The 16,734-nt window shown below is 43.1% G+C and overlaps 1 protein-coding gene across 2 annotated transcripts in view; it reads right to left on the bottom strand.

The window, feature by feature from the left end:
• Window positions 1-16,734, bottom strand: part of CASP6 (caspase 6) — a 58,890-nt gene that overhangs the window by 20,337 nt on the left and 21,819 nt on the right. For both annotated transcript variants that reach the window (XM_077476730.1, XM_077476729.1), the window contains 2 exons: window positions 7,053-7,091; window positions 6,030-6,068 (listed from right to left, as the gene is read on the bottom strand). In XM_077476730.1, coding sequence (XP_077332856.1) covers window positions 6,030-6,068; window positions 7,053-7,091 — 78 coding nt within the window. The remainder of the gene's footprint in view (window positions 1-6,029; window positions 6,069-7,052; window positions 7,092-16,734) is intronic.

The raw sequence follows: 16,734 nt of genomic DNA, 5'->3' as shown, positions 1-16,734 counted from the left end.
CATGTGATCCCTGGGTGGTGGGCGGTAATGGGAAGCGTTTCCCAGTCCATCCCTCTGGCTCCTTTGATCCACAGCCCACGACTCTTACGCACATGCATTGTGGGGGATCTGACCCAGTAACGCCAGTCGACGTGTTGTCGGATGTCGGGTTGGGGACTAGATCTAGCAGGCTCATGGATACTATCAAAGGCTGGCACTCAGGTGAGCAAGGAAGCTGCACTAATGGTTAAGCTTGTCCATGTGTGGAGGTTAATCCTCCATTGCTTTATTGTTGCATTTAGTTTCTTGGTGATATCTCCAGCTACTGTCATTATCTGTGCAAGTATTTTTCCCTACTCACCTAATGGGGGTTATTTTTATTCCTCCTAGGTCTATGCATGATCTTTTTACCTGCATACCAAGTAATCTCTACAGTACATACAACCTCTTCATTGCCTTTGCTCCTCTGAGTTGTATGTGGGGGTACCTATACCCCACTCCAGCCTCCTTTTGGTCATACTTTCTCCCCTGATATTAGACACAGAATTTTTGGCCTTAAAAGGTTAGTTATCCGTATTATATTTTTATCTGTCTGCTCCTTCTTTTGTATTTAATTATACGGATACCTTTGTATTAATATAAAAACTTTGTAGAAGAAACTTTTTCTCTAGTGGCTATTCAGCCCTAGTAAATCCATCATCTATCCAGTCCCCCATGTACGCCACAGGGAAGTTTTGGTAACATTGTGGTCTGGCCCCTGGCCTTTTTGCGGGCCCTCATCGGTAAGAGATTGTATCTTTTCATTCTCCCAAGCATTTGTTTTTCTTTGTGCACATATGTATTATTTACTGGTGGTTAACATTTACACTCAATTTCTCTATTCGTAGATTTTATTATTTGTTCCTCCTGCAGAAGCAGTTTAGAGCTGCGAAACATGTAGAGGATGTTTGTGCACTGAGGAATATTACAGCTCCTATGTTCCATCATGGAGTATATTAAGTACCAGTGTAATGTGGCCTTTGTATAGTTTTAACTATACTTGTAGTTTTTGTAATAATTGTTATCTGGATACTTCACTATGTTTTAACTATGTATCAATAAAATTTATATTTTTTACTTGATGTGTAATCTGTTGAGGGTACCGAGATAATCCACTGCCCCCCCCCCCCTTTTTTTTTTACTTCCTTTGGAGACTTTTCATGGGGAATGATCTCCTTGCACTTGTCTAATAGTTTGACATATTGGTTCATCATATAGGGGTTCATAGGGGTTGCAATGGGTTCATATAGCTCACTTTATTCTGACCTTTCTGCTCTGCTTATTTGTTTGACTCAAAGTATTGAGGCCTGCCGGTCAGATTAACAGAGACAGTCTGGCAAGTAGCATTTTTCAGAATGTGGACAATGCCAGTTCTCATATTTCTCTTTTTTAACCTACAGTGGGGCAAAAAAGTATTTAGTCAGCCACCAATAATGCAAGTACTCCCACTTAAAAAGATGAGAGATGCCTGTAATTGTCATCATAGGTATACCTCAACTATGAGAGACAAAATGTGGAAACAAATCCAGACAATCACATTGTCAGATTTTTGACAGAATTTATTTGCAAATTATGGTGGAAAATAAGTATTTGGTCAATATCAAAAGTTCATCTCAATACTTTGTTATATATCCTTTGTTGGCAATGACAGAGGTCAAATGTTTTCTGTAAGTCTTCACAAGGTTGTCACATACTGTTGCTGGTATGTTGGCCCATTCCGCCATGCAGATCTCCTCTAAAGCACTGATGTTTTGTCGCTGTCGCTGGGCAACACAGACTTTCAACTCCCTCCAAAGGTTTTCTATGGGGTTGAGATCTGGAGACTGGCTAGGCCACTTCAGGACCTTGAAATGCTTCTTACGAAGCCACTCCTTTGTTGACCAGGCAATGTGTTTGGGATCATTGTCATGCTGAAACACCCAGCCACGTTTCATCTTCAATGCCCTTGCTGATGGGAGGAAGTTTGCACTCAAAATCTCACGATACATGGCCCCATTCATTCTTTCATGTACACGGATCAGTCATTCTGTTCCCTTTGCAGAGAAACAGCCCCAAAGCATGATGTTGGCACCCCCATGCTTCACAGTAGGTATGGTATTCTTTGGTTGCATATCAGCATTCTCTCTCCTCCAAACATGACGAGTTGTGTTTCTACCAAACAGTTCTACTTTGGTTTCTTCTGACCATATGACATTCTCCCAATCCTCTTCTGGATCATCCAAATGCTCTCTAGCAAACCTCAGACGGGCCCGGACATTTACTGGCTTAAGCAGGGGGCCACGTCTGGCACTGCAGGATCTGAGTCCCTGGCAGCGTAGTGCGTTATCATTTGCAAGTTCCCCCCGTGTGGTTCTGGGATTTTTGCTCACCGTTCTTGTGATAATTTTGACCCCACGGGATGAGATCTTGCGTGGAGCCCCAGATTGAGGAAGATTATCAGTGGTCTTGTATGTCTTACATTTTCTAATTATTGCTCCCACAGTTGATTTCTTCACACCAAGCTGCTTGTCTATTGCAGATTCAGTCTTCCCAGCCTGGTGCAGGTCTACAATTTTGTTTCTGGTGTCCTTCGACAGCTCTTTGGTCTTCACCATAGTGGAGTTTGGAGTGTGACTGTTTGAGGTTGTGGACAGGTCTTTTATACTGATAACAAGTTCAAACAGGTTCCATTAATACAGGTAATGAGTGGAGGACAGAGGATCCTCTTAAAAAAGAAGATGCAGGTCTGTGAGAGCCAGAAATCTTGTTTATTTGTAGATGACCAAATACTTATTTTCCACCATAATCTGCAAATAAATTCTTTAAAAAATCAGACAATGTGATTGTCTGGATTTGTTTCCACATTTTGTCTCTCATAGTTGAGGTATACCTATGATGACAATTACAGGCCTCTCTCATATTTTTAAGTGGGAGAACTTGCGCAATTGGCGGCTGACTAAATACTTTGTTGCCCCACTGTATATGTGGCAGACACAAACCTTCAGTTGTTACGGTTTGGGAAAAGGTTAGGCCTCATGCACACGGACGTTTTTACAGCCGCTTTTTTTGCAGCTTAAAAAATGGCTGTCCATGTTAGTCTATGGCTTCATGCCCACCTAGGCGTTTTTGAGCTGCAAATGGCGTTTTTAAGCTGTAAAAAAACCCAGGACCAGTGCGTTCCATGGCACGGAGCTAGAGCTGTAAAAACGCGAATCGCGGAAAAACGCGCAAAAACGCGTAACATATTTTCTTTGTTTTCTGTGGCATTGTGGTAAATTTGGGAGTGCTATAGCCAAGAGATGTGTTTCTTTAAAAAACGCTACTTAACGCAAAAAAAACTCGCAAAAACGCCAATGCAAAACGCGGAAAAAAAAATCGAGTTTTTAACCCGATTTTTTCAGGTGTCAGAGCTAGCTTTGCAGCCAGTTTTTTTAAACGTTCGTGTGCATGAGCACTTATAATTTCAAGTTTTATTGCTGTCTAAACCTGTTGAAAGAATTTATCCTTGCTGCTTCTTGTGCCACTGGTACAAGAAAGGGCAATCTCTCCATCAATGCTACAACATTTTTACAAGCCCGAAAGATTTCCTAATCATGGCATAGCAAATTCAAACATTAAGGGTAAGTTCACTCCACATATGGTGGGACTGCATTGGGTGGCTATTCCATTGCCGTCCCACCGCATGACAAAGCAAATTGCCTTGTTATTTGCCTGGTTCACACCATTGCATTGTGGTGGTGTGTGCTGAAAAATATTACTGCATGGAAGACAATCTATTGCTTCGCACTGCGTGGTGGCCAGGTTAACTTTAAGACATCTGTGTAACATTTACAGTGGTGGCCCAGGCACCGCCCCCTCTATCCAGGCCACCCCTTATATGGTAATGGATAGAGTCATGCATACCCCCCCTATTCATGCGTCCAGCCCCTTTCGGGTCACTGGGCGTATGAAATAGAGCGGCAGGGGATTTTTTTTTAAGCACCTGATTAGGGCCAGAGGCTCTAATAGGCTTCAAAAATAGGGTGGGCAGAGCATGCGACCTGAAGCTCATCCAGGTGTTTTAAAACAGTGAATGATTATTTACTGTTGAAACACTGATCCTCAATCCAGCCAATCAGAAGCGGGTTTGAGACCCATTTTCCATTTGGCCAAAAAGAGAAGTCTCCCGTTTGGCCATAGAGTAGGGAGGAAACAGAATTGGCCGCTGTGGAGTGCCCGGAGAACAAGAAGCCGCCAGTCATGGAGAACGGGAGGCCGCCGAGCAGGGGGAAGTCACCAGTGATGGGGTAAGTGCTCTCCACTGAATTTCCCACCAGCCGCTACTGCATTTCAATAAAGTTTGTTTAAAAAAAAAAAAAAAATTAACAATAATCCAGCCCCACTGCACTGCACTCCAGCCACTGTATCGTTAGGTCTCTTTCACACAATAAGCCTGCTTGGATCCACCTGTCCATTTTTCAGGTGGATCTGAGCGGCTATCCATTGACTCCTATGGGCAGGCGCATGTCAGCAGAGATGTGTCCTCTGACACCTGTCTGGCATCCGATCTGCTCAAGACATGCTGTCCGTTTTCGTCCGATCTCCCCATAGAGATTAGCGGGGCTCTGACAGGTCAACGGAGCGTTCTCCCGCTGAGCGGATCCGCCCCATGTGTAAGGAGCCTAAGGCAGCGGCTGGTATGAACTTACCCAGAAAAAAAAAAAAAAATGACTGGACTTAAGTTTAGTCAGGTTTGTGGTCATATAAAGTCAAATTAGTTATAAAATAATTATGAACTTGTAAGATTCCAGCTTTAATTGTTTAGTCGCAGGATAGAATAGAAACCATTTATGCATTTCCTTCAGTTTTAAAAATCAGCAATTTTTTAGCTTGTCACCAGTTTTATAAACAAGTTCCAACACATATACCATTTGTAGCATCTCTGTGTGAAGCAATTTCCCTGTGTATTTCTGATAAAGCAATCAGATAGTGTCATAGATGCATAATAAAGTGTTTGAGTGCAAGTCACTTAAATCTCAGCTTGAGAAACAGAGTTTTATACATTTTTTTTAAATGTTTTTAATAATTGCTATAACTCACATTTGTTCCATATTCTGAAAAATATAAGCAACCACACTTCCAGCTCTCCACTGCATCAGAATGGCAACTACAGTAGGAATGTTTTTTGTGTTGTGCCTCCAACCTCTCCCACAAAGCACACCTTGTGATGTTGTAGCTGCACTTGGTGAATGACAAAGCAGAGGGAAGAAGCCGAAGCACAATGCCGGAACTGGTGTCCCTGATGCAGCAGTGAATTGAACTATGGATCCCTGTATTTTCTGGAATCAGCTCAGTGTATCTTAGAAACAGCCATTTAAGTAAATAAAAACAACCAACTGTGAGTTAAATGTGAAAAAGCAAATATTAAAGCTCGGTTCACACTGAGGAACGGAGTGGAGTGGTTCACTGGAGGGGTCCGGTGGGTTTCTATTCACTGTTTCAGGTCTGATTTCAGCACGAATGTTTGGCTGAATTTGGACCTGAAACAGACCAGAAAATGCACAGGACTTCTGTGTAATTCGCACCGGATCCGCTCCAGAGATGTGTGAACCGACTCCATAGAGAGCCAGTCACAATCTCCTGACATGTGAATTGCAAATTGGATGCAGGGAAATCCACATCCAATTTGCACTGTAAAAAAAAAAAAAAAAAAAAAAATGTAAAAACAAAACACTGTGCTTGGAATTGGGCTTTAAATAAAATGACTGACACTGAATGACACTATAATTTGTGTATTTAATGCATAGAGTTTAGTTTCAAGCCTTGTTTTCAGCTGACAACACACAGCGTTTTTGTCAAATGAGTGGTGTCACCCCTCCACTCAAACACTCACATCTCTACCAAATTAGAGCCAATTATTCTTTAGTCCTAAATGCACAGAAAGTGTGCAAAGGACACAGGACACTTCTGAATTTGTTACAAGCTCAACAGGTATGGTATGCACACTTATTAAACAAAAGTTTTGTACAACGAGACAAGGTTTAGCACTCTACCTTTGTTCTCCACTTTTCTGCTATCAACTTCCAGCTGACCTGTAACAGATAATAAAATACAAATGGGTTTTGTGTGTTTTTTTAACACTATAAAACAAAATAATAAATCAACTTAGTTATATTTGTGTGTGTACAGAGATAGATAGAGAAGATTGGATATTATACACACACACAGAGCGAGAGAGAATTTATATTATATATATGTATATTTTTTTTTTTATTACACACACACACACACACACACACACACACACACCTTTCCAAAAGTTGTAATTATACAATAAAATTATATAAAATATTTAAAAGTGCATAACTCTCATAAACCATATACCACCTCAGATTTCAAAAGATAATGTGCATAACAAATAATAGCACAATACAAAAATATCAATAAATAATGATGATAAAACAAAACAAAAAACGGGAATAAAAATAGGAAAATAAAGAGAAATTTCTTGTAAGCAGGGTAGTCTGTCTGTGTGTATAGCTGTCTGTTCTAACGACTGGCCTTTGTCGAGCGGTCATGCTGGACATTCAATCAGCACTTCCCTCCTGTCAGGATACAGTAGTGTGGCGGGGGAGATCCCTGCATCAACATAGGGGGTTATTTACTAGAGGCAAATCCACTTTGCACTACAAGTGCAAAGTGCACTTGAAATTGCACTTTGGAAGTAAAGTCGCTGTAGATCCGGAGGGGGACATGCAAGGAAAATAAAAAACAGCATTTTAGCTTGCACATGATTGGATGATAAAATCAGCAGAGCTTCCCCTCATTTCAGATCTACCCCTCAGATTAAGAGCGACTACACATCCAGGTGCACTTTGCATTTGTAGTTTGCACTTGTAGTAAAAAGTGGATTTGCCTTTCGTAAATAACACCCACTGTTTCTGTTGGGACGGGACCTGTCAGTTTTTTTTTTCTGTTCCGCCTGCTGGTTGAATGAAAAAAAAACTGAATGTGTATATCCAGCTTTAGGGTTTCCATACACTTTAATAGTCTTGTATACAGAAGAGACAATGTACCTTTGTTCTTCACTATTCTGCTGTCAACTTCCTGCTGATCTGCAATAGACCATAAAATACAAACAGGTTTCACATTTGTATTTTCAACTTTATAAAACAAATATTAAATTAATTCAGTTCTACTTCCTTGTATAAACATTTTCCTAGGAAGCTATAATTAGATTATATAAAATATTTAAAAAATGCATCACTATAATAAACCATATATCATTTTAAATGGCAATATGCATAGCAAATAATGACACAATCCACAAATATTAATAAATAATGATACAATAAAATGTAATTGTAAAAAGTCATTGTCTCCAGTGCATGTCCTGCTGTGATTCTTATATTCAGTGAGCAAGTGTAATCCACCTCTGTGCACATATCCGATCTATCACCACAATAGGTTCAGTGCTCAATCTAAGGCTAAAGCTCCTTTATTTATTTTTGTAACACCCTACTCCATTTATGTGCTCTAGCGCAGAAGAAGAAATTTGCAGTGGCAACAATTGTATTTTGAAAGCTGGTACCAGCAGCGTTAAGAATACCTGAACAGCAGCTGCATCTGACTGGATGGATGCAGCCGCTGTTTGGTTGAAAATGTACCACTTGGATACAAGATCCGCCCATCAAAATTTTTTTTTTATTTTGCTGCACTGGCCATCTAATTCCGACCCACAAGTTCGCCCATCATGGACATGAACGCGCCCCGGGATCACGGGGCACAATCTGACAGAAAATAAAAATTCTGTCGGCTATTGTGCGCCTGCGCGTCTCGCTGTCACAATGTGCTGTTACGTACGGCGCATGCGCCCTTCAGCCCGGGCACTATCCGATGGGGAGGGGGGGCACATCACGACAGAACACCGGCACTGGGGAGCTACAGTTCATTGAGGGAACCATAAATGCCAACATGTACTGTCACATATGCAGAGAATGATCCCCCTCCCTTAGGAGACTGGGCCACAGGGCAGTATTGCAACATGATAACGACCCCAAACACACCTCCAAGACAACCACTGCCTTGCTAAAGAAGCTGAGGGTAAAGGTGATGGACTGGCCAAGCATGTCTCCAGACCTAAACCCTATTAAGCATCTGTGGGGCATCCTCAAAGGAATGTGGAGGAGCACAAGGTCTCTAACATCCACCAACTCTGTGATGTCATCATGGAGGAGTGGAAGAGGACTCCAGTGGCAACCTGTGAAGCTCTGGTGAACTCCATGCCCAAGAGGGTTAAGGCAGTTCTGGAAAATAATGGTGGCCACACAAAATATATACACTTTGAGCTCAATTTGGACATTTTCACTTAGGGGTGTACTCACTTTTGTTGCCAGCGGTTTAGACATTAATGGCTGTGTGTTATTTTGAGGGGACAGCAAATTTACACTGTTATACAAGCTGTACACTCACTACTTTACATTGTAGCAAAGTGTAATTTTTCATTGTTGTCCCATGAAAAGATAATAAAATATTTACAAAAATTTGAGGGTGTACTCACTTTTGTGAGAGTCTGTATATTCATTGTTTGTTTCCTTTTGAGGACACAATCCATTGGCACCCCCAGAAATGTGACCAAGCTGTCACTGACAGCTCACGGTAAACCGTAAGTGATCGAGACACAGTAGGGCTCCTCATGATGTGCAGCCAATCACAGTGCTGCACAGGGTGGAAAACAATTGATAAAAAAAAAAGATTTTTTGGATTTTTATCAAATTTATTTACATAAAATGCTTTTAGGAGTAAAAATCGGTTTAAGATAGTTTTCTATTTAAGATACATTAATCATTTAGTTTATTCAGCATGAAATGGAACTTAATTATGTAGCAGGAGGCTGTATATTCTGCAATATTTACATTTTTTTTTAAAACTCATTCAATGAATCCAAGCTGAGATAACATGCACTGCATTCACACAATTTTACAGTAACCACAAGATAAAACAAAGTTCAGGAATATTTCTTTATCCCGTTGTTTTGCAAATCTATGTAAACTACAAACTGTAGGATTGTTTGAAGAGAAATGCACATCTGTACCAGGCTCTAAGTGAGGAGGAAGGGCAAGCAGTAAAAATTAAAGTGAAACCTTCTAAGCACCTTATAAACATTGTGATCTTTTTGCGGATAGCTTTGAGAGCTTTATTCTCCCCTTGAGGAAAAGAAATGGCAGCAGGCCATAAAAGACCCATTTTGGGAATTTATTATTATTATTTTTTTTTTTCAGTTTAAAAATATTTTAATGACGTTCCTCTGCATATGGGTAAAGCAGGAATGCAAGCAAAATGCAAGCGATGCAATGAAGATGCAAGGTCTTCTGGCCCGAATGAAACATCATGAGAAGACGTACTGTGATGAAAGGACAGCGTTTGAAGTTTTTTTAATGTGGCCCAGCTGATATATTCAGTTTAAGTTCTTTTGTTTGTTTTTTGTTTCTTTCAAATATGTTTTGTTTATGCACTTCAGTTACTAAACATTTATGTTTAACCACTTGCTTACTGGGCACTTAAACCCCCCTCAGTCCCAGACCAATTTTCAGCTTTCAGCGCTGATGCACTTTGAGTGACAATTACGCGGTCATACAACACTGTACCCAAATGAAATTTTTATCATTTTTTTCCCACAAATAGAGCTTTCTTTTGGTGGTATTTAGTTACAGCTCGGAGTTTTATTTTTTACTAAACAAACAAAAAAAGATGCAAAAAAATAAAAATAAAAAATCATGTTTTAATAGTTTGTTATAAAATTTTGCAAACGGGTCATTTTTCTCCTTCATTGAAGTGCGCTGATTAGGCGGCACTGATAGGCTGCATTGGTGGGCACTGATGGGCTGCATTGGTGGGCACTGATGGGCTGCATTGGTGGGCACTGATGGGCTGCACTGGTGGGCACTGATAGGCATAGTTAAGGCGGCACTAATAGGCACAGATAAGGCGGCACCGATGGGCACAGATAAGGCGGCACTGATGGGCAAAGATGGACACAGATAAGATGGCACGGATGGGTGGCACGGATAGGTACCACAGATAGATGGGACTGATGGGCACTGATAGGTGGCACTGATAGGTGGCACTGCTGGGCACTGATGGGCGGCACTGCTGGGCACTGATGGGCGGCACTGCTGGGCGGCACTGGGGTGCAGCACCTTTGAGGCAGATTTTGGGTGGCACTGTGGGTGGCACTGTGGGTGGCACTGTGGGCACTGCTGGGTGGCACTGTGGGCACTGCTGGGTGGCACTGTGGGCACTATGGGCACTGATGGGTGGCACTGACAGGGGGCACTTACTTTATTTCAGGATGGCACTGCGGGTGGCAGGTGGGCACTGGCAGGGGGCAGGTGTCCGCTTGAATTGCTGGCCGTGATCGGGACTGATGTCCCGAACACGGCCGCCGGCGATCGGCTTTTTTTTTTTCTCCTCGCGCTGTCAGCGCGAGGAGGAATACTAGCCGATTACCGGCTCCGTTTTATCACATGATCAGCTGTCATTGGCTGACAGCTGATCACGTGATAAGGGGTCGGGATCGACCCCTTACACGGATCGGTGATCAGGCGAGTCTCACGGACTCGCCGATCACAGAGCGCGCCGCGCGCGCCCCTCAGGGGGCGCGCAGGCCGCTCGTAACCGGGACGACGTCAATAGACGTAGTCCCGGAAATGTAGGTCCGCGCTAATGCCGTCATTTGGCAATAGCGCGGATCTGAAGTGGTTAAGTAAATAAAAGAATATGTAATATAATGTTATCAAGAAAAACTATTGGTATTCAAATAATCTGCCCCAATTTAAATACCCACCACTGCGCCTAGACAAAAAAATATTCCCTAAAATCAAGCTGCCACTGAAATATTGCAAAATGTAAGTGATATTTTTACCTTTAAATAAATCAATAAAAGTAAAAAATAGTGGTGCTTATATTATAAATATCTCTTCAATGCGACTCCAAAAAAATTATATATATATATATATATATATATATATATATATATATATATATATATATATATATATATATATATATATATATATATATATATATATATATATATATATATATAAACACACATACTTTTGTACACACACACACACACAGTTGTGCTCATACGTTTACATACCCTGGGAGAATTTTCTTGGCCATCTTTCAGAGAATATGAATGATAACACAAAAACTTTTCTTTCATTCATGGTTGGTGTTTGGTGGAAGCCATTTATTATCAATCAACTGTGTTTACTCTTTAAATTATAACCACAGCAGAAACGACCCAAAATGACCCTGATCAAAAGTTTACATATCCCGGTTCTTAACCACCTCGCGCCCGCCCTATAGCCGATTTACGGCCTTAGAGCGGGCGCTTTCCTGCAATTGGCCGTCCCTGGACGGCCTGTTTACTTCCGCAATGCGCGCCGCCGCGCATCGCGGAAGTTCTGTGTTCGCCGTTTCCCCCCAGATCGCTGTAAACGGCCAATCACAGCGGCCGTTTACAGCGTGATCGGCGTGTCCAATGGGAGATGATCTCATATGAGATCATCTCTCAGCGCCGCTCTCCCTCCTCACACAGACAGCGTGTGAGAGGGGAGAGATGAATGGCTGCAGCAGCCGTCAGTGCACAGAGAGAAAAAAAAAGTGCCATCCTCCCCCAGTGCCATCCCGCCCCAGTGCCATCCGCCCCAGTGACATCCGCCCCACCCCAGTGCTATCTGTCCCCAGTGCCACCTGTTGTCAGTGCCATTTGTCCCCAGTGCCATCTGTCATCAGTGCCACGTATCAGTGCCATTTGTCATCAGTGCCACCTGTTGTCAGTGTCACGTGCCATCTGTCATCAGTGTCACACGTCATCGGTGCCACGTATTAGTGCCATCTGTCATCGGTGGCACGTATTAGTGCCACGTGTCATCAGTGCCGCGTGTCATCAGTGCCACATATTAGTGTCATCAGTGCCACATATTAGTGCCATCTGTCATCAGTGCCACGTGTCATCAGTGCCACGTATAAGTGTCATCATTGCCATGTATCAGTGCCATCTGTCATCAGTGTCACGTGTCATTGTCCTGGTATTTCAAAAGTGTAATAAGTAGTCAACAAGTTAGATGTGTAATTTATGCTCCTAGAACACGTGATGGCGCTCCCTGCATGTTGGGCCTCTCTATGTGGCCAGGCTGTGAAAAAGTCCCACACATGTGGTATTGTAATACTCAGGAGGAGTAGCAGAATTTTTTGGGGGGTGTCATTTGTGGTATACACATGCCATGTGAGAGAAATAACCTATTACAATGACAATTTTGTGGAGAAAAGTTAAAAAAAAAAAAAATGAAAAATCTTAATTTTGCAAAGAATTGTGGGAAAAAAATGACAACATCAAAAAGCTCACCATGCCTCTTACTAAATACCTTGGGATGTCTACTTTCCAAAAAGGGGTCATTTGAGGGGTATTTGTACTTTCCTGACTTGTTCGGGTCACAAGAAGCGAGATAGACCACCAGTACATCAGATATGATCAATTTTGTGCGATTCGCACCACAGCTTGTAGACTCTATAACTTTCACAAAGACCAAATAATATCCACTAGTTTGGGTTATTTTTTTACCAAAGATATGTAGCAGTATAAATTGTGGCCAAAATTTATGAAGAAAAATTAATAATTTGCATAATTCTGTCACAGAAACAAAGAAATATGCGTTTTTTTCAATATTTTCGGTCTTTTTTCATTTATAGCGCAAAAAATAAAAACCCCAGAGGTGATCAAATACCACCAAAAGAAAGCTCTATTTGTGGGAAAAAAAGGACACAAAATTCATTTGGGTACAGTGTTGCATGACTGAGTAATTGTCATTCAAAGTGTGAGAGCACCAAAAGCTGAAAATTGGTCTGGTCAGGAAGGGTGTTTAAGTGCCCAGTAAGCAAGTGGTTAATATGGTGTATTGCCCCCTTTAACATCAATCACAGCTTAAAGTCTTTTGTGGTATCTGTGGCTGAGGCTCCTTATCTTCTCAGATGGTAAGGCTGCCCCATTCCTCTTGACAAAAAGCCTCAAGTTCCTGTAAATTCTTGGGCTGTGTTGCATGAACTGCATGTTTGAGATCTCCTCAGAGTGGCTCAATGATATTGAGGTCAGGAGACTGAGATGGCCACTCCAGAACCTTCACTTTATTCTGCTGTAGTCAATGACAGGTCAACTTGGCCTTGTGTTCTTGCCATACATTTTGAACAAATTTCCTGTGCCTTTGTAGCTCACACATCCCAAACATCAGCAATCCACCTTTGTGTTTTACAATAGGAATGGTGTACCTTTCATCATAGGCCTTGTTGACTCCTCTCCAAAACGTAGCGTTTATGGTTGTGGCTAAAAAGCTACATTTTGGTCTCATCACTCCAAATGACTTGTATTTATGGAGGAAGGTGCTCTGGTCTGATGAGGACTAAGATTTAACTTTTTGGCCATCAAAAGAAAATGCTTTGCCTGGCACAAACCCAACACATCACATCACCCAAAGAACACCACCCCCACAGAGAAACATGATGGTGGCAGCATCATGCTGTGGGGATGTTTTTCAGCAGTCAGGGCTGGGAAACTGGTCAGAGTTAAGGAAAAGATGGATGGTGCTAAATACAGGAATATTCTTGCGCAAAACTTGTACCACTCTGTGTGATTTGAGGCTAGGGCAGAGGTTCACCTTCCAGCAGGATAATGATCCCAAACACACTGCTAAAGCAACACTTGAGTGGTTTAAGGGGAAACATGTAAATGTGTTGGAATGGCCTAGTCAAAGCCCAGACCTCAATCCAATAGAAAATCTGTGGTCAGACTTAAAGATTGCTGTTCACAAGCGCAAACCATCCAACTTGAAAGAGCTGGAGCAGGTTTGCAAGGAGGAATGGGCAAAATTCCCAGTGTTAAGGTTTGGTAAGCTCATAGAGACTTATCCAAAGCGACTTGGAGCTGTGATATCCGCAAAAGGTGGCTCTACAAAGTATTGACTTTAGGGGGTGAATAGTTACGCACATTGATTTTTTTTCTGTTATTTTGTCCTATATATGTCCTTATAAAAAAAAAATTTGTTAATTCCAGGTTGTGAGGCAACAAAACACAAAAAATGCCGGGGGTGGGGGTTAATACTTTTGCAAGGCACTTTATGTGATTCACTTTGGTTAAGTATATTTGATTTATTGATGTGATTGATTCAATGCATTGATTCACTATAGTTTGCGCAACACCATTTACATAAATACATTGCTTTTACTTTTGGGAACGGTGGGTGTTTGCAGCAACTCAATTTAAAAAATATACTGTATTCTCACATACACAGTGCGTTCAACTATTTGATATATTTTTATTTACACCGAGGAAGCACAGAGGTATACTTTTGTTCCCAAAGTAATAATTTAATTCAGAAGTCTAAATTACTTCTGAAAACTATGGAAATGTCTTACTGGAATTCTGCCAGTTTACAGGTTTTATTGTTATATAATCTGATTATCGATTACAAAATGCTAAGTCAGATGATAGATTGAGCCATAGCTAGTCATGTGAGGTAAGAAACACCCTATAATGAGTAGGATTGGTACATATCTGCTTTTATCCATGTATTTTTATCTTCACAACTATGCGGATCACACAGATTATATACTTGGTCAGAAGAAGTGATTAAACACACTCAATGACAACTTGTGCTGAGATTGAAGTGAGCTAAAATACTGTTTTTATATGACAGAAGTTTGTACTTTTCAGAAACCTTTAAACCAGAACCCCAGTCAAAACATTTTAAAGTTAAAGAATATCAAAATTTTCTATGCAGCTCTGACCAACGTATATATGTATGTGCCATACCTGGGGGATTACCTTGGAAGCTAAAAAAAAAAAAAAAAAAATCACTGAATTAAGCATTGCTTCTACAGTGATCTCCATTAGCTATCATGTCCCATGCTCTGAAGCTGCCCTGCTGCACTGTAAGCACAGGAGGTCGCTCGCTTGGCACTGGTGCCATTTAGGCACTTTGAATTTCCCCAATTAATAAAAAGCGTTCGAGTTGAACAAGGTGTAGAGCAGGGGGTCGATTACCCAGGGATCGCAATCTACCCGTTGATCGTGGGCAGGTGACTAGTAGATCACCATCGAGGTCCGCAAGTTCCCCCCCCCCCCAAAATCGATTGGCAGAGCTGCAGAGAGAAGGAAAGAGCCAAGGTGCCTTGTCACCTGAGCTCTCAAGCCGGTGTTCTGGCATATAGTGTCCTGCCATCATATACTGTCCACCCCGTACTGCGCAAGCGAGCAGAAGCTTCGGAAAATCTCCGAAAATGAACGGCGCCTGCGCCGTGATTCGAGGTGGTAGCCATCCAAGCGGACATAGGGCTGGCAAAATTAGAGGGCTTCGCTCGCCACACTTCGGGCTCGGCTTTTTTTATTCCAACTCTATGTCCACTTGGATGGTGGGGCTAGAACCTGGACTCACGGCGCAGGCGCCGTTCATCTTTGGGTATTTTCGGAATCTGTGTACTGCGCATGCGCAGTACACAGCGGACACTATCCGATGGGGAACTCTATATGATAGGACACCGGCAAGCATAGCCAGTTCTAGGCAGAGGCATTGCCTGCCCCGCAGCACTCACCTTTCATAAGGGGATTCGCTGTTGGCTAGTTTAGGCTCTTGCAGCCCTGAGTGCAGAGCGTTGATCTGTGACGGTCCTCCCATCCAATTCAAGTGGGTGACATTATGTGACCTGAGAGGAGACCAGCAGGGATCAGAGCACCAGAACAAGTAGCTGTGTTACAGCAACCCTCCTGACCCTCCAGTAATGTGCCCTCCAGAACTCTCCAGTCCCACGCTCTCCCGACCCCCCCTGCACTGTGCCCTCCAGACCCCCCATGCTGTGCTCTCCAGACCCCCCCTGCGCTGTGTCCTCCAGACCCCCCCCCCCTGCGCTGTGTCCTCCAGACCCCCCCCCCCTGCGCTGTGTCCTCCAGACCCCCCCCCCCTGCGCTGTGTCCTCCAGACCCCCCCCCCTGCGCTGTGTCCTCCAGACCCCCCCCCCTGCGCTGTGTCCTCCAGACCCCCCCCCCCCTGCGCTGTGTCCTCCAGACCCCCCCCCCTGCGCTGTGTCCTCCAGACCCCCCCCCCCCTGCGCTGTGTCCTCCAGACCCCCCCCCCCTGCGCTGTGTCCTCCAGACCCCCCCCCCTGCGCTGTGTCCTCCAGACCCCCCCCCCCTGCGCTGTGCCCTCCAGACCCCCCCCCCTGCGCTGTGCCCTCCAGAACCCCCCCCCCTGCGCTGTGCCCTCCAGACCCCCCCCCCCCCCCTGCACTGTGCCCTCCAGACCCCCCATGCGCTGTGTCCTCCAGACCCCCTGCACTAGGCCCTCCTGATCTCTCTGTACTGCACCTTGCCCGGCAGCATCTAGTATATTGCAGAGAAACTGATGTTATTCATTCCCTCTCTGTGTCATCAGAAACATGAAGCAACAAGTATTTTTTCACTTCAGGTTTCAGTTCTTTGTTTCCTTGCCTGTTACTGGCCAGTGAAGCAGCCGATCAGGCCAATCTTGTGTCTCACCAGCTGCATTGGAGGCCAGAGGAGAGGTCTAGGGTCTAATAAATTCCATATTGAAGACCTGTCAATTGTTCATCCCTTGTGATAGCAATGAAGTTGATAATAAAAAAGGGACAGTGTAAAAAAAAAAAAAAAAAAAATGTAAAGTGCTCCCGTAAATGCAAATG

This window comes from Lithobates pipiens, unplaced genomic scaffold (genome assembly GCF_037356315.1).
Source record: "Lithobates pipiens isolate NorthernLeopardFrog02 unplaced genomic scaffold, aLitPip1_a1.2 Scaffold_13, whole genome shotgun sequence".
NCBI classification, from domain to species: Eukaryota; Metazoa; Chordata; class Amphibia; order Anura; family Ranidae; genus Lithobates; species Lithobates pipiens.
This window is presented reverse-complemented; position numbering and strand designations above follow the sequence as displayed.